At 40.8% G+C, this 23,600-nt stretch overlaps 2 protein-coding genes across 5 annotated transcripts in view; both read left to right on the forward strand.

Moving 5' to 3' along the window:
* The first annotated feature begins 9,551 nt into the window (after positions 1-9,551).
* park7 (parkinson protein 7) lies at positions 9,552-13,801 on the forward strand. The gene is made up of 6 exons (XM_061043132.1): positions 9,552-9,751; positions 10,236-10,337; positions 10,488-10,547; positions 11,051-11,120; positions 12,846-12,932; positions 13,305-13,801. Exons 1-6 carry the CDS (start codon positions 9,662-9,664, stop codon positions 13,463-13,465), a joined length of 570 nt encoding a protein of 189 aa, XP_060899115.1. The 5' UTR covers positions 9,552-9,661; the 3' UTR covers positions 13,466-13,801.
* Positions 13,802-14,055: 254 nt separating this feature from the next.
* The window catches only part of kcnab2a (potassium voltage-gated channel subfamily A regulatory beta subunit 2a), an 81,587-nt gene continuing 72,042 nt past the window's right edge, over positions 14,056-23,600 (forward strand). For 2 of the 4 annotated variants that reach the window (XM_061043137.1, XM_061043140.1), the window contains exon 1: positions 20,440-20,785. The gene's annotated coding sequence lies outside the window, so the exon portion shown is untranslated. Of the gene's footprint in view, positions 14,184-20,439; positions 20,786-23,600 lie in introns of those variants that run through there. The other 2 variants (XM_061043139.1, XM_061043138.1) reach the window with 2 other exon arrangements.

The following is a 23,600-nucleotide window of genomic DNA, read 5'->3' on the forward strand; positions in this document are numbered from 1 at the left end:
ATGGGCAGCCCCGTACGACTTCAGCGCCTTGGGCGGCAGCAGCAAAGTATTCTGGGAAGGTTGTGGTACTGGCATAAAGGGTGTGGTTAGAGTCCCTGCAGTGTCTGTTTCACGGCGCTGTTGTGTTTTCAATAATTATGTCTTTTGGCCATTTTCCCAAACTACTATTTAACTGACACATTTATGTTTATTTTGCTTCTCTTTGCTCTATTTCATGCTGTTTTTTTTCCAAGAGGCCATTCTTTAAAGGTTTTTGTTGAACCAGTTTGAAGTGTTTTTCCTCTGCCGTCGTAATCCCTGTTTCTGTTCCTGACGTAAATACATGGGAACGCTATGAAAGACTTGTGCTTTTCGACGGTGTTAAACCAGAATAAAAAGTGGCATTTTTTATTTGTTTTTCACTCTGCGTTTGATTCTTGGTAATGCAGACAATCAACAGGGTAGAGGAGTTAAGTGCATTATAAATTACTGAGAGGGGAGCCACCTCGCTCTTGGAGCTCATCCTGATGCTGCTGCTGCCACTTTGGGTTATGTGAGGAGTAAAGTACTTTAGCGGAGAGCGTGGAGCTGCTCCACAGTGCTCCTTTGCATATCAAATAAACAGCAGGGCACGATGGCGGTGCCAACCAGGACAGCTCTGTAATACGCACATGTATGTAGGTGCCATTGAAATCTATTGAATATCTCCTGTGATACAGATCATGGTGACACATTGTCTGAGGTAGAGGCGTGTGTGTGTGTGTGTGTGTGTGTGTGTGTGTGTGTGTGTGCGTCCTGTGGAGATGTTGCAATGTCGAGCTCTACCTTCATGATGTGACACTTCAGATTTGAAGCATCCCAGGTAAATATGTTAATTAAAATTAACCCACTTACAGGGAACAAAATGAGGCATTTTACACATTCATATTAAAACTAACACTGCACCTGATCATTCATACTGGTTTTATGTTTCTGAATTGCATTGTGTTGATAAAAAGATGTGTTTGAATAGTGCCTGCTTTCATATAGAGTAAAGAAAAAGAAAAAGAAAAAGATCAGGATTTTCATGCCAAAAGCTCATGTATAGTCCCCTTTTCTGTGTGCTCAATCCGTAAGGTGACGATCCATGACTTTTATTTTCACAACAAAGCGTCCCAGGGTCCAGCAAACAAACTGTTGTATGGGTGTACCATTGATTTCACATTCACACGTCCAGACTTAAAGGGACTATGGGATTGCCGGTGAATCCCAAATCTGTGTGCTACTCACAGACTGTCAAGTTGACATCCACTCTCTTCTGTAAACTGGCAAGATTATTCACTCAACAGGATCTCTCTCCCTTTCATCCTGCGAACTACAGGCCAATCCGGCCGCTGACAGCCAAGTGATAGCATACAGATGGAAATGAAGGCGAGCGAGGGAAATGGTGCTGTTTGTCAAACACTAGAGGAAGCTTCTGGGGTTCAGGGAGTAGAAGGCGGCGGCAGCCAAACCGGGTCCTCTGACTCTGACTTCGCTCGCTGTGAGGTTCGTTTCAACACCTGAAATCTTATCCTCAACACAGTTAACTCAATATGATCTGATTACTGCGAGATATACGATGTTGTAGAGCCATCCAAGTGACACAAAAACATCCTACTTTTTACCACAAGCTTGCTACAGAAAAACCCCAAAGCTTCCGTTTTCTTCCATTAAACACATACAGATAATCAAACCTCTCTATAAGCAATGATAAATCGTAACGCTAGCATGCCAGTAGTTTCTGGCCTAAAGGGCCGGCTGATGTATGCACAAGAATTTAATTTCTCCCTTGCACGCCCTCCATTCGCTGAACAACATACTCTGAGCCGAAGAAACACACAACTACAGGGAGATCTCACATGCAGAGGAGATGTCATTCATATCTGTTATTTGTGGAGGTAAATTGAGTACAAGCCACTACATTGATAACAATCATACAACAGCTAAACCGGTCTCAAAAACTGATATGAGCAATATGTGCTGTGAAATGTATTTCCTTCTCCTTGGGCAACAGATGATATCCCGGTAGTCCAGCACACGATACAAAGAATGCATTGGGGCTGTTCAATCATAACTCCTGCTCTGAGATTCTCATTGTTGCTCTCTGGATTCACAATTCACAGACGCTGGAATGAAACCAATTTGAGCTCCTTTCAAGATAATGCAAATAAATATCAGCCCTGATTAACTCTGTTTTTTTTTTTGTTTTTTTTATTACTTTCCTCTCTTCACCACCTTATCAGCACACAGAGCACTTCTCTCTTTCTTAAGGGTCGAATGAAAGGTCTCTCTTTTCTCGAGAATCAAGGCAGAGGAGAAGCCTGGTCCAGGACTGATTCATGTCGCACATACTGCTGGGATGTTATGCATGGATAATTGATTGTCCAAGCAGCATGGCCACCGTTGGATCTTGATGGTGCTGCCGAAATGTCACCTTACTGATGTTACAGCGGCGCCGATATTAAAAAGGCCGGTCTCAAAGGCTTCCAAGCGGAGCACACTGCTCTCCCACTGTGTCTGGGAGAGACAGCGCTGTTTGTCAGGCTTCTATTTCAGAGAGACACATCTCGCACTGGCAACCTTATCTGCACAGGACAGTGCACCCACTTCCACAAGTGCATTGAACATTTCCAATCAGAGGGATATATCACTCTTGCTTTTAAAAACTGATATCAAAAGTGTGGGAATGGAGAAGTGGGGAAAAAAACAGACATAATTGAGATTGCGTAGGATTTTTTTTTTTTTTTCGAGGTAGTTTGTCTCCTCCAAAAGCCTGAAAAATTACAACTCCAAGCTGCAAATATCCCCGTCTACGACAATAAAGGAGCCATCATTTCTCGTAGGAATGTTTTCATACCAATTTGAGGAAGTTTTAAAGGAAATTTGTTTGGAAGCGTCTCAGACATTGAGTCAGATAATGCAGTATGCATTTATATATAAAAGTAGGAGATTAAGTGAGTAGAATCCGGTTAATTTCAGAGTTAGGATAGTGTACCGAACGCTGAGGAGGGAGTGGTAAACTGTGTTAATCTATAAAGGCTTATGCCGGTAAAAATAGACTACACCTGCATGCCTTTTTGCCGTCATGATACGTTGCAGAAGGAGACTATTGAGCATTTGTATCCGTTACCAAGGAACCGCAAACGGATATTTCACCACAGTTTTCTGGTAAATTGTTACAAGAATGAAGTGCTGCCTGAATCCAGAGAGACAAAAAACTCAACAGAATCAGATGTTTTTGCTAAATTGGTTGCTTCTTCAATTATGATATGATAAATGATGTCATGTTGCATGTCAATAAATCTTCTGTAAAGCAGCATGAGTACTTGACCTGCACTCATAAGCAGCATAACAGTATCTTACTGTATTTTGAAATAAGTTTCCATTTTTTTTGGTCTAAAATTATGTAAACTGTGATTGTCTCAAATCATTTCTGAACAATGGCAGTTTAAGATACTGTCAAAATAAATTGAGGATGTATTGTATTTCCATTGAGCAACTACTGTTAAAGGAAAAGCTCTTTCCCCTACGTGCCTCTCTCTCTGACATACTGAAACCATTCACAACGCAGGGCTTCCCCCATAATCAAGTGTGAATGAACATGTAAACTTAGCCAAGTATTAACAGAACTTGGCCTTTCTTCTACACACAGCGGTTCATGCTGCATGCGTGAATCCTGGCTGGCGTGACAGAGGTAAAAGGCAAACAGCTTGAGGAGTGAAGAGGACCTTAAACAGACAGGCGGGAACAGACCATACAGTTTGGCAGAGGGCTGAAACTGAAAAGGAAGGAGAAAAATTAATATCCACCATATGTGTGCATATTCCGGGGGTCTGCGGCGTAAATTTCATTACCCAACGCACAAAATGGGACGTTTAAAAGACGTGTGTAACGTGGCCTGAGACAGCTACCGTGTGAAAAAAAGCGCGCCCTTATGTGAGAGAGCAATGGCCCGATCGGTCACGCTGGGTTTTTTTTAAAGGAAAAATAGGGGGTAGCAGCTGTTTGGTTCACCTGTCCTGTCCTGTACACGGCTCTCCATCAAACCAGAGGCTACTGTCCTGCACCCACCTGCACTGTAATCTCACATGTAACACTCCTATCTAAAGTGACATCATTTACAAGACCACAGCCCCTCTGTTTATCACACTTGTACAATTATATGGTGTTCCATTTGTATGAACACACTATAGTGCGGGGGATAGCCATAAACATACTGTAAGGCCTTTAGCCTGTGAATACTGAATACTTTTCAAACATGTTTTCCACTGGACATGAGTGGGATAAATCCACACAAGACGATGAACATAGCTTTCTTTAGCCCATCAGGTAACTGTGTAGGCTCAACTACATGAGCATGGCTTTATTGACTGTAATGTTCAAGCGCCTGCTTGTCAAAGAGATGAAACTTTTCGCCTGAGTTCGCTGTGGGAAAGTCTTTAGAGAAAAATATGCACAGCGCGGGTATGCGATTGAATTCAATTTAACTGTTTGCACATATGTTCCCTTGTTTTAAGGTAGAAAAGTTACTACAGCTCCGCTTAAGCTGTGGATTATCTGTGTGCGTCCTCTGCCTCTTTAGCATCAACATGAAAATTCACCCACTCAGAGTCTATCACACTTCAACAGAGCTCCCTGAGAGAGAGCGGACCTTAGGGAAGCCTGAGCAATGGTGGTGGGGGGGGGGGGGGGGGGGGGGGGGACCTCGACAGTGGAGCCGAGCAGGGCTGCGGTGGAGCCCATGGGCATGGCCCTCTCACTCTCTGGCAACCACTTTGTTAGGCACACAACACTAATCCTCCTTGTGTCTTTATTGCCCTCTGTGTGGAAGAGCAGACCGGGGCTGGTGGGGGCTATAGAGGGGGGGGGGGGACTAAGCGTCGCTGCAGGGCCAGTATCATCATCAGCCTTACTGTTTTGAAGATAGTCCACACTGTAAAGCATTAATAGCAACACAGACTGATACTCAACGAAAGAGAGAGGGAGAATAAAAGAAAAGGAGAGTCACTTTTGCCCCCCCCCCCCCCCCCCTCCTCTCCCAGAAAAAAAAAAAAAAAAAACATTGGGGGCATAATTTGTGGATAGGCAGATTATTGCAACCAGAAATGACCGGGAGGCAATTCTGGTTCATGTTGTTACACATACTCAATAATCTAAACAACACATTAGTGTGCTGCCTTAATTTGTAATACTGCCTCTGTGGCTGAAAACAATTTGTCATGCGCTGAATTTGTTGGAGAATCATTCTGGATAATTCCAAAGCATTTAACACAAATGGTTTAATGCATGTTGAGACACATGCAAACGTATCTTTGTTCCGTTGAGCTATTAGTTAGCAATATGAGCTAAACATCTGAAAACCTACTGATAATTTGACAAAGGGGACAACTAATTGCCTTTTTTGTACTCCCACAAAGAAAACTTTTCTTTTTATTATTTTCTTTTCATTGTTTACACATATTATTGTTGGGGGGGGGGGGGGGGGGGGGATACTCTCACACAGTTGCCCTTGTTTTTTGAACTCTCCAACTCAGAGTTGAACTCACTCAACTGGCGCCATCTTGTGTCTGCGTGGGTCCTGACTGCAGACACAGGTGCACAGAATTCAATGTCACCTTTTCCCCCAGATCTCCCCACTGTCCCCCAGCTGTCACCTGATCGCCTGGCAGCATAAGGTAATAGCATCAAGATGCAATCAAGATTATATGCTTGTCACTCATTCCGTGCACTCAGTGGCTTACAATGTGTGAAACAGACACACGAGATAAAGCCTGTGCACAGATGGGGAGATAAAATGCTTCTAAATATTCATCAGTTTTTCTCTCTCTGCAGCAATGTAAGCCGTGCATGCTGCCACCGGATCACTGGGAAGAGCAAAATGAGTTGAAATGTTGCAATGCGGAGAATAAATGAAGTAAAAAAACATCTGTAAATTTTAATCTCTCCCCTCAGAAGCAAATTTTCAGAAACCTCTTTGAATTTCGTGGCTCTCTTCCTTGCTGGGGATCTGAAACAGGGTCTGTAGCTGTATATCTCAAGTGAACAGAGCCTCTGCTTGTAAGCTACATCCATATTAGCAGTCTATTTCCGCATGTTTACACCGCTCAGTATTCTTTGCAATAGTAACAGGATTACTTTGTGACAAACGGTAATTTGTGGAATTCCCTCATTTTCAGTTGAAGGATTTTCTTCTCCCTCAGTCCCCTGTCTTATAAGAAAAAGGGCTTCTGTATTATTTCCTCCCTTGAGGTCTGGTTTCAGAAACCCTTCAGGTTTTGGAGCAGACCTCTGTGAAGGGCCAGATAAAACCGAGCAAAGCATGGTGATGCAAACACAAGGGAGCGGAGGAGACATAATAAAACGCTAAGGAATCTTCTGACGTTTGCCCTTTTTGATCCAAGGCCAGGACAATCACATACACTTAACTTTACCCTGAACAACAGTTACACATCATTTAACACTTATTGACCACACCATCTTCACAGCCATACTTCCTGTAAACACGTTTGGGTTTTTTTTTATAGTAAACTACTTTCACAAGTGTACTGCAGTGTGGTTTTCAGATGGACAAACTTGTAAAAAATGACAATTGATTATAAAGTAACACATGACTCATGTTGTTTTGATGCATTAATAAATGACACATGTCATCAAATCTTGTCTTTCACCATTAACAAATAATCAATTCACGATGACTTTATGTGATGAGTTCACACTTCATAAATCATCAGAAGAGGAATCAAATGTAGGCTACTTAATACATTGTGACTGTGGGAGTTATGAGTGGGCAGGATTGTTTATAATGCATGTTTGACAAAACCAATAATACCACGACAGAAACTACACAACCCAAAAAAAGTATCTATGGATTTACATAACTCTCCTTCTCTGAACAAATACTACTGCAGAACTTGTGAAACTGACTTATGTAAGGTAAAGCAGATTCATCTTAATTTCAATAAAAACAGCAGTCAACTGCTGCTAGCTTAAAGCTGCATGCGTTTTTAGCTAATGTTAGCCAGCCCGAGGCACACAGCACATGGCAGGAGTAGTTTACATTCAGCTCATGATATGAATTCAGTAGGCTATTTAAGCAGATATTTCACTTCTTACAGAGTAAACTTTTTCATCCTCTTTCTAATTATCCTCCCTGTTTGGCTTCTCTATGTCTCAACCTAAGGGATGTAATGTTACCTGGCTAGAGTTAAAAATCTGTAAACCTGAGGGACAATTCAAATCGGTGAAATGAAAAATGAATTGCGATTCAACTTTTAAACAGCAAAGGATACTATCTGTCTTTGACTTCTCTTGTTCGGAATACTCACGTCTTTTTCATCTGGAGGCTAGCTGAAAAGAGGCCTACAAGCATGGTGCCAGCAGCACTGCCAGTGTTTCCAGTTCCCACACAGACAGTACCAGCCAGTATTATTACTGAACTTATAAGTATTTAAAATGTTTATTTAAAATCCACATAAGATCTGCTATCGATAAACTAGTGGAGGGTCTCTCTCTTTCTATCTTCCTTGCATATCGAGGTAGTTTCTCCACACCTACACATCGCTCTTTTAGTTGTTCACATTTACTCCCTTAACTTTGCCATCTGGCCTAAGTCTCTACGTGTACTTTCAAAGTAAAACCCATTTGAGTTCAAAACAGGAAATTAAGTAACCTAGGAGTAAGGCAATGGAATAAAAAGCTAAATAAAAGCATCACAAATTAAATTTTAAAAAGGCATCTCTTATCTAAAGATTGAAACTGGGTTATTTACACCCTTACAAAAATAGTGAAAAATGTTATTGTGAACCCAGCAAGGAGACCTGTAACGAATTGTGAGTTGAGGAAATCATTAGGCTACATCACTACTCAACCCTTTTAGCAATAAGCATCCTTGTAGCTAGAATTAACAGGTATTTGATCTTTGACAGCTGCTTAGCACAAACGTATTCTTTTTCACCGAATAGATTTGACACTTGAAGTAACATTTATAAGCTACAACAAACTGTTGGAGAAACATATGATATTGGCTCACACAGGTGGTCAGAATTGCAAAAATATGAACCCACCAATCAAATGGTCGGTTCATCAACAAGCAGCAAAGATCAATGGTCATCACTTCACATCTCAAATGTATGTTATGAGCAAATTTAGATAATGATTATGTATTTTTGATATACATAAATATTGTAACTAACTTGTTATCCTTACTGCTTAAATCTCTCCTCACTGAGATCCTGGACTTTATAATTTCACACTGAAAGTAATAAGTAAATGTAGACATAAAAAATTAGCTCAAGTGTCACCACAGGTCTGATCTGTTGATCCCCCACTGCCTCTTGGATTCACTCAGAGGCAGGCGATAAACAGCCTGTTGCCAGCAAACCTAAGACACGTTTAAAATCTGCTGTTTCACTTGGCTCTAGTTTGTCGCATAAATACTCAAGTGAATCTCAGAATGCACATAGACATTAAATAGGATGTGTGCCTGGCTGCACACTAAAGCCCCAGACACAAAGTCTAGGATTTGCTCTGGAATATGATTCCCTAAATGACTTAAAATGTTTTGTGCAGAAGTTCTCAGACAGACAAATCTTAAAGAACTTGGTGAACTTGGTGACCTGCGTCTGGTGTTTGTTTTTAAGTCTTTTTATGAATTACAGCTGATACAAATTTGAGACTAACTGACAGACTACATGAGGGTTTTTTTTAGAATATCTTTCTATAATGTCTGAGTAACATTTTTATCTTTAGATGAATATAGCATGAACATTAATGTTAAATGTCAACTTCTGTCTCAATCCTCCTTTACAGAATATTGCGTCAATGGCTCCATCTAGTGGAAGATAGACGGAACTGTCCGTTTTAAAAGGCCATTAGAAGGAGCTTGCTTCCAGGGTTGTGTAATTAATTTTACAGGCTGAAAAACCTTTTATTTCCAACCACAAATTACTAATAATCAGAAATTAATATTATAAATATGGTTTATATGTTATTTGTTTACAAACATTTATTAGACCATCCAATTTTACTGAGTAAGCTGCCTATGGTTAGATTTGAAATTTTAACGGAGGTTTACTTTACTTACGTTACAAGTTTAGGTTAAATTTAAATAAGCCTCCATTTGAACGCATCTTCACTAATATCAAAGCTACTTTAACCTTTTTTTGTTATTGTGTGTGAGAATGGATTTGTGTGCACGAGGCTGCATAATCTGGGGGCCATATATTCCCTGCGGATTTACTTAAATAGGTTGAGCATGATAAAAGGACAGTTATTTTTTAATAACATTAGAAATTCAAGTGCATCTTCACAAGATACAGAGGGCAGAAGCACATTGCAATTGTTTTCTGACAAAGTGCTGGTGTAAGTTATTCATATTCATTGTGCAATCAATACATTCTAGTTTTACTGATTTGTTAAAGCCTCGACATTACATTTAAGTGGCATGTTAAATTGTTTTTGCACATCCCAGCATAGATAGTCGATGATTTGTAGAGGTATAGCCTAGATTATGACATGTTTTACCGGCATTGAAAGGGGGATAGAACGACTGAGCCTGGCAACCCTGTTCCTGTCAAAACCTACAGTGCATGCAAAGTCCTGCTGGAAGACTCACATTGAAGTTAGGGTCTTTGCACTTGTTAGTAACATAGCTAAGCTAACCATGGCAGGCAAGAGGGCACTAGTAATCCTTTCTAAAGGTGCAGAGGAGATGGAGACTGTTATTCCCGTGGACGTCATGCGCAGAGCTGGGGTTTGTAACTCGTCTGCAGCCTTGATGACTTGTTAGCAGTTAGCTTGCTAGTTATTCCACTGTGCAGCATCCAGAGTGTTTATTGACTTAGCCACCAAACTATCATGAGTGTAATGCTTTGGTGTGTATAACAGCCACACCACAGCAATATGACAATCATGGATATGATATTACCACGTATTTGCACGTTCCATTTGCAAAGAGCTTTTGTTTACATAAAAGAGACCTGCTCGGTTACCTTGCCAAACTTACTGGCGTTTCTAGCTCTACACGACCTTTCACATTACTGGTTAATACTTTGAGATAAGCTTGTTTTGCTGTTATTGACTCTAAACATTTAAAATGAGATCAGACGGTGGCGAAGTTAAATGTCAAAGTTCAACATCCACCTGCCGCCATTAGAAAGCCTTCAAAATAAAAGTCTCCATTAGGCTTACACAGACAAGGTACCTGTTCGTTTTAATCAAATACCCAAATCCTCTAGATTTCAGTGACGGTTGCAGGACTGATGGGCAAAGAGCCAGTCCAGTGCAGCAGAAACGTCGTCATTTGTCCTGATGCCAGCCTGGAGGACGCCAGCAAGCAGGTTGGGCTCAGCATCGATCTACTAAAACTGTCGTGTTGTGTTAAATACGTTTCTGAAGCCTATTATAAAACACATTTTATATTTTAAAAATAGAGACTGCAATATTAAAATATTGTAGTCTCCTTACACCTATCATGGTTTGTTTCCCAGGGCCCGTATGATGTGGTTCTTCTTCCTGGAGGAATGCCAGGAGCCCAGAATCTGGCTGAGGTGAGAAATACAAAGTCAGAGTGCATGTGAAACTCTCTGCTTTGTCATGTTGTGATCAGCAAGGGTGTTTAAACCTCATCTGGGGTTAAACCATGGGCATGAATCCACTGCATAAGCCTTATATCATGCAGGGATCCTGCATGGTTGCAGGGCTATTGCGGTGGTTGTGGTCTGTCACAAAGTAATTTTTATGAGAATGGAGATTTCGTTTATTCTCTATCCCAGTGTGTTAAAGAGATAAAATAGATTATTATGCCCGCTTAGTCTGAAATGTAAACTCATTTGAAATATGTATAGACCACATTTTCATTTCTGGCAAATATGTTGAAATATTTTTGTTTCTGTTGATGGTAAAAGACATCTGTGGCTGTACTGGAACAGTGACGGGTTATTTTTCATGTAATTTTCAGTCATTTCAATTATTAAACCATAGTCAGCACACCAGGTGATCAGATGGCCTGCAAATGACTCACTGTGCATCTGGTTTCTGTGCTCTTTCGCAGTCTCCCGCTGTGAAGGAGGTGCTGAAGGATCAAGATGGCAGAAAGGGTCTGATTGCAGCCATCTGTGCAGGTACACTTTGTAAAAACAATCCAAAGTCATAATTACATAGGAACAGACTTTAATAGCAACGCCTCTGTGCGGGTTAAAGTTTAAATATGCCATGACCTCGGATTTAAACACCCTGATGTTGCTTTTTATCAAGTAAACATAAAATTACTCAAGATTTAGCGTGCAGTTTATTCTGTTGGTAACTTTCTGAAAATATTCCTCATAAGGAATTAATTAAAATATATATTCACAGTCATTTTCCATATCATATAAAACCACTTTGACCCTCTAGTGATATCATAAAACGATGCTATTCATGTGACATATTGACTTTTTAAAATCCAGAAACCCCTGTACAGGTTTGATGCTGTAGTTTAATCTTACCAAGCAAACATTTTACTGGTGAATGGGATTTTTAAATGATAAAGATGATGTGGGATACAAAAATATGTGTCGTTTTTTTATATACATGTGGCTGTGGATTCTGTTTATTTTCTGTAATAGCAGTACTACGTATGTCCCTTAGAAGGATATCACACATCTAAACATCATATTGAAAAATGTTCACTGTAGTTACATGATGTGCTGCATTAATGTATGGTCAATGGCGACCCCTTTTTGCCATTTGGAATAAAAGCATGAGGGTTTGATTAATATGTCCCTGAGTGAACCCATAAGCACTGACATTTTATTTGACAGCCCACGTATGCAGAGAAAGGACACTGGAAGGACATTTTGAATGGGGATGGGGAACGATGCGGCAAAGTGGATTGAAGGGTGTCCTAGAAAATGAGTCAAATCCTCACTGGGATATTCATTTAATGAACCTGCCAGCAAGAGCGGGCCAGTTGCAAGACTTTTTATTCTGCTACAACAAGGATAATATTATCTTGATATGGAAGATAATCTCTTCTAGAATGACTAGATTGAAAACCAGAACAATTCTGAGATCATATATGTCATGCATGTGAATCAGAGCCACAGAACAAACAATAGAAAGATAATCTTTAGGAGTCACTAGCTGATAAAAAGATTATTATCAACACCCTTCTCTCTGTGTCTACCCTGCTGCCTGATTCTGATTTCCAAAAGGTCTCTCTCTCTCCCAGACTGGCATCCTCTGGGTGGGGACAAGCTGTAACAGGAGTAGCTCGGCTCTAACGGGCAGTCTGCTGTTCTGCCAGGGGAAAGTGTAATCTTTAGACTGCATGGGAAGTCAGCCAAGGAGCATAATCAATACGTTTCTATTTATTAACAGTTTTTGGATGAGCTCACTGCAGTGCTAGGACAATGCCAAAGTTAATGCAGCAGTAGTCAATGTCTTCAGCCTCTCCTTTTTTCTCTCTTTTCAACATGGTGCAGAGTCTTTGGAGAAAGGCTGAAACTGTATACTGCACATGTACAGTATATTCTTAGAAACAATGTACCAGTTGAGGACACCTTTAGAACGTAATGTCATCAAACATTGTGTACTTCTGTCTTTGTGCTAACTGTTATTTCTGATGTTACCAGCAGATTTTTCTGTTTTTTTTTAATTTTCTCTGGCTTTGTGATTTTCATAATTGTGGTCCTGAAGTAAGTGACTCCAGGATGCAGCATTTCCCCCTTTCACCCTTGACTCTGTCCCTTCATGAACTGCATCAAGATGAACACCTGGACCGACACAGGCAACAGAACAAGTTGCTCAGAATCAGTTTGTAAGAGGAAGCTGTTAAATGAACCTTAAACAACTTTGCCCTTCTGCAGGTCCCACTGCTCTTCTTGCACATGGCATTGGGTATGGCAGCACAGTCACTACACATCCCGGCATGAAGGAGAAGATGATGGCTGGAGGTAAAAAACAAACAAACATTCAAAACAATTGAAAGGTTGGATATTTGGTCGCGAAAAACAGCCTATTCTTTTAACATTTGCAGCTCTATCTCAGAGTAGGAGGGATTGTAATTATTTGCAATTGGCAGTAGATGGCGCTGTATTAGCTCTTTATTGCCTCTTAAGAAATCATGTCACTATGCAGCAGATGAAAGCACACCGCTCAGGTTAAAGCAGATGAAGGAATTTGACAAAACGTACCAGAACTAGGTCACTTGAAATATTGAGAGATAATATACGTGTAAGTGTCCGTCTACTGCACAGTCTAATGTCAGACAATGTACAGCTCACATTGTGATTATCCTTATGGTATTACTCTTTGTCTTTTTTTAGACCACTATAAATATTCAGAGGCTCGAGTACAGAAGGATGGACATTACATCACCAGCCGTGGGCCAGGAACCAGTTTCGAGTTCGCCCTGACGATTGTAGAGGAACTTATGGGGGCTGAGGTTGCAGCTCAAGTCAAGGCTCCTCTTATGTTAAAAGACTGACTGAAGCTGTGGTAACTTGCATCCTGCTAGCAGTCCTGCCTGCTGTATACGTATGTGTGGCACTACTGAGACAGCTAATCTAATGTAGCTGACACAAAAAGTCAAAGTCACTAGTGACAAATCATTCTCCTGAGGGGATGTAAGGATGTTTCTGTTCAGATAGGTTACTGTCTTCCCTTTGTCATTCTAAGTTGGCAGTAAAAGGCACCCTTTTGACGTTCACAGGCTTTTAAAATAGGGGGAAATCATTTTTTTTGTGTTGCACTTTCTCCTCAAACTGCATGCTAATTATTTTGACAGCTTTATTGTTTCACATTAAACACAATTGTGAATAAACTCAGTGTGTCTGGCTTTATTTGTATATTATTACCCGAGGTCACTTTGACTTGTTAACACTTGCTTGCAGCGGTTGTTGACGCCTAAATATAGGCTGCATAATTTAATGTATTGTGATCAGTGCTAAGAACGCGGGAAGCAGACTCCAAATAGATTGGCAGTTGCTCTGGCCAATGAGAAGCCTTGGCTTGTCTGCAGTTGTATTCTAGTTGACGAATAGTAGCTTCCCCGCAGGCAGAGGGGCGGGGCTTCATGGCTGCGCGTGGTAGTTGTGTCAGAGCAACAAAAATCAGGAGGGTCTTCCTACAGCCAGAAAGGAAGAGAGGGATTCACCGACGGTAAGGGAAATTGTGCTCTTTTTGAGACTTCAGGTGTTGCGAAGGTTAGCTACACTTATACACAATATTTTTGCCGAAATGGTTGTAAGAACATTAACATTATATATTTATGTCAGCGATTTTGTGTTGATAGAGCAGTTTACGCAAACGTCACGGTAACTGGTTACTTACGGAATTAACATGGCTTAACTGTGATAACACAGGTAGCTGTTACATCATTAAAAGAGTGGGTGTTTGTCGGTAATAAGTATAATTTTACGAGCCATTAATGACGTGCTTAATGATGTGCCTCAAGTTCGCGTCAGTTTATGGCATAATTGGTTGACATAAGCCTCTCAAATTGGCAGAGTTGTGCCCGAGGTAACATGGTCACAATTCACAAGATCCGCTCAGACTAAAGTGGCGGTGGGTCTTACACACCAGTGAATTGCAGAGACACGCCGTTTTCTATCATGCATAGAAAGATCGGTGTGCAGATGAGAACCCGAACCGACATGGAGAGACATCAGCTGCAGAAGCTCTCCATCCTCAGCAGCAGCCGCAGTCAAGACCGATAGTGCTGCATTCACTGACTCTAGCTAATACCGTGCGACAGAGGCCGGGTTAATACATCTATCAGTCCGAGGCATCGCTAGATAAGCACCATCACACACGAACACTTATCAGAATTGGATTTTTTTGTGCATTTCTTGAAATTAAAAACGAGAGAGAAAAAAAAAGAGATATAATACTCTTGAAGTTAAGGTTACTTGGGTAGCTATGTCCTTACTTGAATCTTAATTTCTCATAGCCTATAGCTTAATCTTAAGGGACACAAGTCTCTCATTTTCGTTTTGAGCAATTCAAACTGAAAACACCCAGATGTGTTACCTTCACCCCCTTTCACTACAGAGACAGGAAATGCAACACAAGTTTTTTTTTTTTTTTTCCCTGGTATGGTGCATGTTCAATTGCTCGGAAGACGCCTCTTAGTCATTGTCAGCAAAGCATGCAGCAGCACTACAGCAAGTCAGGGGGCCTTCAAAGAGGAGGGCAACTCAAGTGGCTGTTTCATCCACCAATTGTACAAGCAAACAAAAGTAAGGCAAAAAAGACTGCGAGGCTCTGTTCCCATTACTGTGCAGCAAGAGAGCAGTGTTTACTGTTAAAATCACATCACATCAAAATCCAAATCATCAAAAACACGAGTGTGTGCCTGCCCGTATAAGACTGTTACCTGTGGGTACACTGAGAAACAGTTGAGGCTAGTTGTTTGCCCTATGACAGTCTTCAACATTTTATGATGGGGCTATGTCTGTCATGTTCAAGCAACATCACTACGTGGTGTGCCTGAGCTTACATGCTTTATTTCTGTGTTTCAAAATATAACTAATCTTCCCTGGAAGACAGACATCTGTGTTTAATGATTGTCTTGATGACAGTTGTGTAGCACGACCAATTAATGCTATATTTTCAGATGGATATTTCTGGGATGCTAACATTTTGCACTGTTGCACATAACATGTTAGAATTATTCTGCTTGAGCAGCTGTACAGTAAAGAGCTTGAGGCTTGACTTCCTATTTCTGGATGGGGCAGAGGAGGGAGTGGTAGGGGGAGGGGGAGGCTGAAGTCACTGTGACTGAGTCATTGGTTTAGCTAATGATGCAATTAGAGTGCTGCACTTTGCATCTCCTGATTAGACCCCCCACTTGTATCGGACTGCAGACATCAGAGACCGAATTTGCTTGCCTGAGTTGCTTTGGCAGATGAATCTAAAAAGGTATATGACAATTTGCAAGAAATCTGGATTCCATCAGACATCAATGTTTTCTGAGTCATCAGCAACAAATGGATGGATTTGTCGATCCCTGGCACATCATGCAGCACAGTGAATTATAGCTCTTGGGGATCGTACAATTTGGAGGTCAGGGACATTACTTGACTGGAATAAGAGACACATTATGTCCACTCAGCCTGTAAAGTTTGAGAGATTACCTCTTTAAAAGTAATTATTTGTGCTAATGTGCATATTAGCAGTATGGAACAGAACCATAAAGTAAATATGAAGCTCCAAAAATCTATGAAAAAGTTACCGTGTGAGTTCGGCCTTTGGTATTTCTTCTTCAGCTAGGAGGGAGAAACTTTAGATGACATGCTTTAAGTGGATCTGCATTTATGTTTTAGCTTCTTAATTTCAACCTAATTAATTGCTCTAAGGGAATTTTTGACATGACTTGAAAATTGCCTTGATTGCATCTGCATATGCAAAGTACAGACTTTATTAGTGTTAGTTAACTTTTAGAAGACATTAGGAAAAGGTCACTACATAAATACTTCCGACTTGTATCTTGAACACTTTGAAACGCTAAAGTTAATGAGAATTACTAAACTTTGTTGTCCAGAGTTACACTTATCAGTCAGTTATTAGTTTGTCTTCACTGCTCTTGTATTGTAGTGCCTCCATCAACAAAGTCAGGCTCCAGGCCTGTGTGGGAACAAGCATACAAACGTTATATCTGATTTTATATAGGCCTATTGGTGTGCTCTAACTAAACCATCAGTCCAGACTCATCTAATATTTATATACAGTATGAAGACTCTAAAAAAAAAAAGAAGTTTTACATCACTTGTTTGCTGTTGTGTCCCACGGTCACCTGCTACTTGTGCTACATCAACTGTTTGCAGTAGCTGGTTTTTCTTTTGTCCTGGAAGAATTGAAAATCAAATACATGTTTTTAATAAAACAAATCCAGTCGAGATGCACACTTATTGTGTTTCTGGAGCTGACGCCTGTATTTGTTTCTTTTTCCTCCTGTTGATTGTTTATGACTCAGTAAATGCTGTATCCATGTCTGGTGGAAGCTGGGGACTTCAAAATGTTATTACAGAGCACTGGGGTAGAATTTAATGATGATTATGATGGTTTTTCAGTATATCAGTCATCTTTCAGTACAAGTTCCAGAGGTCAAAATGGTTTGCAATTGGGCTGATCGAGGTACCCAAATGTGGCCTCTCATAGAAGCTCCCCATGGGTTAACCCGGATGGGAAAATGAAGGGCCCTTTATCGACTCCATTCAGGGTCCATATGGGGACCCATCTAGAATCAAAGTCCAAGAACTAAATTGCATGTAATTTTCTAGCTCATGTAATAACCCTTCAGCTGACCACGTGGGCCCAGACATCAGTCCACAGAAAAGCCTTCTCTGAGTCTCTGCCCAGTTAAATCCCACGTAACCCAGGCACGCTCATGTGCGCCCCACCTGAAAGAGTTTGTCAGGTCTATGATCTTGAGGTTTGAGGTCTGAGGCTTGCTCAAGGTTTTCCCTTCCATGTCTTCAGATTAAACAGGCATTAAGTAACTGACACACAGCTGTCATCATCATCATCATCATCATCATCATTATCATCACACTCTGTGTGGTGATTCCAGTGAGACTGTGCAGAGGCTCTAGTTTGGAAAGCCTAATGGTCCTTCCTTCAGCAATGCCCCGAGGACCCCAGAGTCATCTCAATATGGGAAATCTATTGCATCTAAACATCACCATCTTGCATGGAAGCTGTCAAAGACCTTTTGTAGAAAATGTGGTAATGTAAGGGTTACATTTTTTTTTTATGTATTTGAGTTAGTTTGAATTCTCATTTTGTTGAGCGATTGCAGACTGGAAAAGTTGTGATTAGCAATAATTTGGAGGCAATGATAAAGCAGGGTTTTAGATGTCTGCATCATTCTATACCGACATTAAAGTGGTCAGGTTACAGCGCTGATTTAACAAGACACATGTTGACTTTAAAGCTAAGTGAAAAATATACCATTATCTGTGTTACTTGAGGCCATAAACCATCCTTTATATTGTTTGAAATGTTTGATATAACAGTTCAAGGCCTTCATAGTTCCAGCCAATACAAGGTGAAACATTGAACACAGGTAATTTTGTGCAGGAGGAGCAATTCCTAGTGGAATTGGATCATGCAGTGTTACACCAATCTGCCCTCAATTAAGATCCTGCAGATTTTCAAGACGAGTGGTGTCAATTATCTTCCTTAAAACACAACATGACCTTGAAGAAGAATTGTTGTGTGTAGATAAAGGGAAGAATGGATGTTGCTGTCTGATGTTGTTTCATATCACATTTTGGTATATTTTGAGACTGAACACATAGCAGCAGGAAAATATATTTTTTTATAAGGCCCAATTGTTATTTTAATGTGCCAGGTGTTATTGAGAAGGGCAAGCATTCAAGTACTTGGCATGATCACCGGAGCAGCACCCTTTCCTTATTCAGCTGTCTGGTAAAGCTGCACAGTGTCACATGCAGGCTACAGTCCACCACAGTGGAGATAGCACAGATCTATCCTTACAGCATGTGATATAAACATGGAGTCATAGGCATGACATTTCTGAGTGCCATGTTTGGGAGCATGTTGATGATTGTCCCTTAAATCGTTTTATGTTGTTTGTTTTCAAATCTTGTTGCAGGTGGTGTAAAATACAATACCAAGAATCATTTCAGTTATTTCATAAAATTCAATTTAAAAGCTTTAGACATATTACAGTTTGGGAGGACTGAATGGAGCCTGCGTGGTTTGTGTTCAACTCTCAGAAAGGCTAATGGAAGTGTTATAAATTGTCATTGTGGGGGGTGATCTCTTGTGTGTCCCCATCGGACTGTCTGGCATATCCCCCACAATGCTCAGTGTCATGTTTGGAGAGGAGTGAGCATTGGAGCCATAGTCTGGCATAAGTTGGAGATGCCGTGACCTGGCTAGGGATCAGAGAGAAAGGCCAGAGACAGTGGTGCGCAACAGTGACTCTGTAGCTGTCCCCTCTAGCGACTGGGTTAAGCAATCCTAAACTATTAATACAAACCTAAATGAAACGTTTCTCACATTACAATGAAAACATACACGTTAAAGCGGTAGATCCTTAAAAGAATGTTTTTTGAAGGAGGAAGCACTTCAAAATGCCTTGCCCTACACTACACAAATAATGCAGAAATCGTTGTACTACAGCAATTTAAGTGTAGATGTATTAAAATGTTTGCAGAACACCAGGCCAATTTCATTTCAGAATTAATCATCAATTCAAACATGATTAGTGCTACATTTCTGCCTTTTTATGCTTAATGTCCCTTAAGTCTCCAAAGATAATAACAGTTTTCTTGCCTAAACACTGACTCATCTATACTGCAATCAATTCATTTCTAGATTTTTCTTAAGCTCAGTCTAGTCATGATCATGTGATGGGACTTGGGCTGTATTCCACAAACCTGAGCCAGACTACCTGCTCAGCCACCTGTTCAGTTACAAGACAGCGAGCGCAATCTTTACAGAAAAACACAGTTAGTTCAAATCTCATCATCAACCTTCTTCTACTGTCACCGGGAGGCAGCCAGGTTTGCCAGTAAACACAATACACAAAACACCAAAAATAGGGACATTTAAATGCATTTCACCTTTCTACATGCCAAACCCACTATGCATTTCACTTGCTCTCACTCTCCAATCTTTTTTCCTTTAAGAGCAGTCAAGCAATCGTTTTCATAAATGCTGTTTAAACATCAATAACGTTGAGTGAAAATTCTGTCCTTGCATTTTGAGGGCTGTGGTTTCATTGCCTATTGATTTGCACTAGCATTACTTGAAAATACTATCAGCAAAGTGGGGTACGTTTCACAGACACTCAGGCACATCTTTTAAATTGATACTGATTGTAAGGTTGAATGATATTCGATAAGTATTAAACATTCCTCTTTTTAAAAATCTTAACTATTAAGAGAAAAAAATTGCACAAAAGTGCATTGGAGTGATCTGCAGTAGTGCATATTATATAACAAGTTATTGATTCTTATATGGGAGTAATCCTCTCACTTGACCCCTTTCTGCATAAAGGTGAAAATTCATTGTATGCCAGTCAACAGTCCCAGACCACATGCTTAAAGAAGCCGTACATAGTGATCTGCTCACAGTAGTTGCAGACAGATGTCTTTGGTTGCGGTGCAGATAACCACCTGTCTGTGTTAAATATTCCTTTTTGCATCGTTTGTGAGTTTACATGTGTTGCACTTCAAGTTAGGCTTGCTTATCTGTTTTTTCTTGCACCCAAACAACTTTGGAGTGTACTGTCATTGAGTTTAAAGTGAACACTTCATGCTGCCTCTGGCCCACCTTCCTTCTCTCTTTCACTAGTTACTGCTCACTATGAATCACTGAATGCACGCTTACTCGAATGCTGACTGTGCAAAGGCAGGTTGGTGTGTGCATGCGTGTGTGTTTGAGGAGAGAAAGAGGGAGGGGCGTTTCCTCTTGTGCATCAGCTCTGCTCAGTGACTCTCCAAGCTCCCACATTTATTCTGTCTCCTCTCTGCGTCTCTTCCCTTTCTTTCTCCCCCGTTCCCTGTCCCTGTTCTGTCTGTGTCTTGTGTCACTTTCTTTTCCGTCTTTGTGTCTCCTCTCATGCCACAGACGTACACTCATCTCACTCAGGCACTTAATCTTGGTCGCACAGGATCGCACATTCACCAGTCTTGTATCATTGCTCCTCTCTCTGTTTTCCTGCTCGATCTCTTGGATTTTTTTTTTCGGCTGCTGCTGTTCCTCCATCACAGCTACTGTGTTCTGCATTTACTCCCTGGTTGTACTCACTGCGGATCAGCAGCAGACTGAGGTGGGTGTTTTAAGAGAATCATCGATAGGTCTGAGGCTACATGTTTTTGGCATATCTCTCTCTCACTCTCTCTCTCTCTCACTCTCTCTCTCTCTCTCTCTCTCTCTCTCTCTCTCTCTCCCTCTTCCTCTCTCCTCACACCCTTCTCTCCTCCTGCCTCTTGTCACTTCGCTCTGTCAGTGAGAGTCGGGATGATTGTGCTTGTCTGTTCGTACATGGGAACAAATGCCACACTGGCCGTATGCAGCACACATTTGTGCACAATTAGAGTGGTAGCATAACTAACACTCTAGATCTCTCTGTCTCTGAGCTGTCAGTACAGCTGGTAATGCTGCCCCTTCGAGTGCTGCATTGAAAACCGTCTTTGCATACCTTATTATACTAGCTGCATCTTTGCTCTCTCTCTTTTTTTTCTGTCCCTCCTCCATTACTCTCCTCTGCTCTGTCTGAGCATCTCTGTCATGTTTTATGCATGCTCTGTCCTTTGGAAGTCTTGCCAGAGACTTGGCCATCCTGTAGGGTTTATAAAGAACCGCCTTAAAATAGCCACACAAAAAAAAATCGACAAGCACAAACACACATGCGCATTGACACAGGAGGAGGTTAGGTTCCTTTTCACCTCACCTACCTAGCTGCTGTTGCTGCGATTGCTGCTGCAGTTTCATCTGTTGCAGACAACCCCCTGAAGCCATGCTTTAACTGTTCTCCCCATGTTGTGATGTGTGTTGCTGAGAGGTTGTGACAGTCATCTGTGCCGGGCCGCATGTGTTACCGTGTTGTTAGGAAAGTGTGTTTTTGTGTGGGTGTTCATGCTGAGGCTGATTGTTGTGGGCCAGTATCTCTGCATGCCCCCTGTGTATGTATGTGTGCGTGTGTGCGCGCGCGTGCTATTGTATAAAGTATATGTGCTTGCCCGCCCATGGGCTCAAGTCCAAGAGGAAAGCAGCGGAGAGGCAGGCTGCAGGGGTAGAGTTTGGTGCAGTAAGCTGTTGAATACTCTGTAAGGAGCGGAAAAAAACAGATTTACATGCAGGGGTGTCCTTTCACTGGGATCGGCATCGATATAGCAGAAAGCATATTTTTTGCCCCCCCCTGTAATGTCTGCAGTTTGTCCTTGGGTGATCCTGACAAAGTTTTACTTCTATAACGAGATATTTTTTGACAAATAGGCTTATGATGATACAGGTGCTCGTTTGACAATGCCTCTAACAAGGGTTTCATTATTCCATATTTGTTGTCAAGTATAATAAGGAAAGGCACTGTCAAGGCAAAACAAAAGAATACTACTAAGAATTCTCCACACAACGTTTATTCTAGAAAATACTTTGTGGCATCTTGTAATGACAGGAAAGGCAGATTCCTTTGGGATTTGCAGAAGTGATTTGGTAAAGTGTCAGGCCTTAAACAAAGAAACAAAGGAGACACCACTTCTCTGATGATTTTTCAATAAAGCCAGATCCACTGATATATTGAAGTGAACTGAAGACTTGTTTTTGAGCTATTTCTAAATCCTGTGAGGATTTTATGCTACTGGGAAACGGTGCCCTGATGCATACAAACTAGTTGCACATCACATAATGATCACATAATCCACAGCACAAACTGCGTTCTTTTAAAATCCAATGTTAAGGATTATATGTTGCAACACATTCACAGTTCCAGGTTGTCCAGTAAGACAGCTAGTTCAGTGGCCTGCACTTTAAAATATAAATATCTGGGTACAGCTTTGCCTGTAGTGTTGCACAAACAGGGCTCTGTGGTCCAGGGATCTAATTTTCAATAATATGAAAGCATTCTTTTAAGTTGTTTACTTAACTTGCATGAAAGCATTCTTTACTTGTTTACATTACATTAAGGAATTTTGGATGAAAATCAACAATACACATTTAGTTAACTTCATCAAATAAATAAGTTTGGTTATGCTTAGGCGTCAAAACTATTTGGTAAGATTTAAGTTAAAAGTTCTGGTTTGGTTTTAAACAAGCAAACACTAGTTATGTAACTATTCTAACTTACAGTGTTTGATGTACCTCTCAAGTGTACTTGGTATCCCAAAGTAAGGTGGGCCATCTTAGACGAATTCATCATCGACTAGTTGTTTTAGGAATCCAACACAGGGCTCCTGGATGAAAGTGTTTGTTTGACACAATCGTTTGACCTTGACCTCCATCCCAGTGGAGTTTTAGCACAAGTAATATTATGTCACTGGACTTCAACAGCACAGCAAAACATAACCGAAGGTTGTATTTTTTAGGAGAGCAGCCAGCAAATAGTATATTTCCTTGAGTAAGACCAATCTGAAGAATTGGATTCACTAAAGATTCTGATTTTTTTATTCATCTATCTGAAATCAATATTTTTCCTGGGATCTATAATTATAATGTGATGTGTTGTCAGGTTATCAATAAAGCTATAACTCTGTGTTATCCCTCACCAGTCCCTCTGAGTGAACTGGTTCATAAATGAAGAACGATTTATTATTGGAAAAACAGATGGCTATTTTCAACCGTCTTAACGAACCGCTGCTTAAACCACCAGGTTGCATTTGAAGGAATGTTAAATGCAGAAGATATCATCAAAAAAACGTAATATAAAGGCATCTCAAAGTCATAGCTAAAAGGCAGCTCATCAGCAGCAAGTTATCTGGCTGGATAGGAATCTACATTGAATTTGTGTGTCCAATTACAGGACACAAGCTTTACATTATTTTCATGGTTATTTGGCTTTTTGTGTAGGTTCTCAGTCATCCAGGTAATGGTCCATTTTGAAGCTTGATCCAAAGGCAACTGGACTTTGTTGAAGTTCTTGAAGACGT

Source organism: Labrus mixtus, chromosome 7 (assembly GCF_963584025.1).
Source record: "Labrus mixtus chromosome 7, fLabMix1.1, whole genome shotgun sequence".
Taxonomy (NCBI): domain Eukaryota; kingdom Metazoa; phylum Chordata; class Actinopteri; order Labriformes; family Labridae; genus Labrus; species Labrus mixtus.

Coding starts and splice junctions, on each gene's coding strand:
- park7 (XM_061043132.1), top strand. CDS start 9,662: ATGGCAGGCAAGAGGGCACTAGTAATCCTTTCTAAAGGTGCAGAGGAG. Junction 9,752..10,235: donor ACGTCATGCGCAGAGCTGGG/GTTTGTAACTCG, acceptor CAAATCCTCTAG/ATTTCAGTGACGGTTGCAGG. Junction 12,933..13,304: donor GGAGAAGATGATGGCTGGAG/GTAAAAAACAAA, acceptor GTCTTTTTTTAG/ACCACTATAAATATTCAGAG.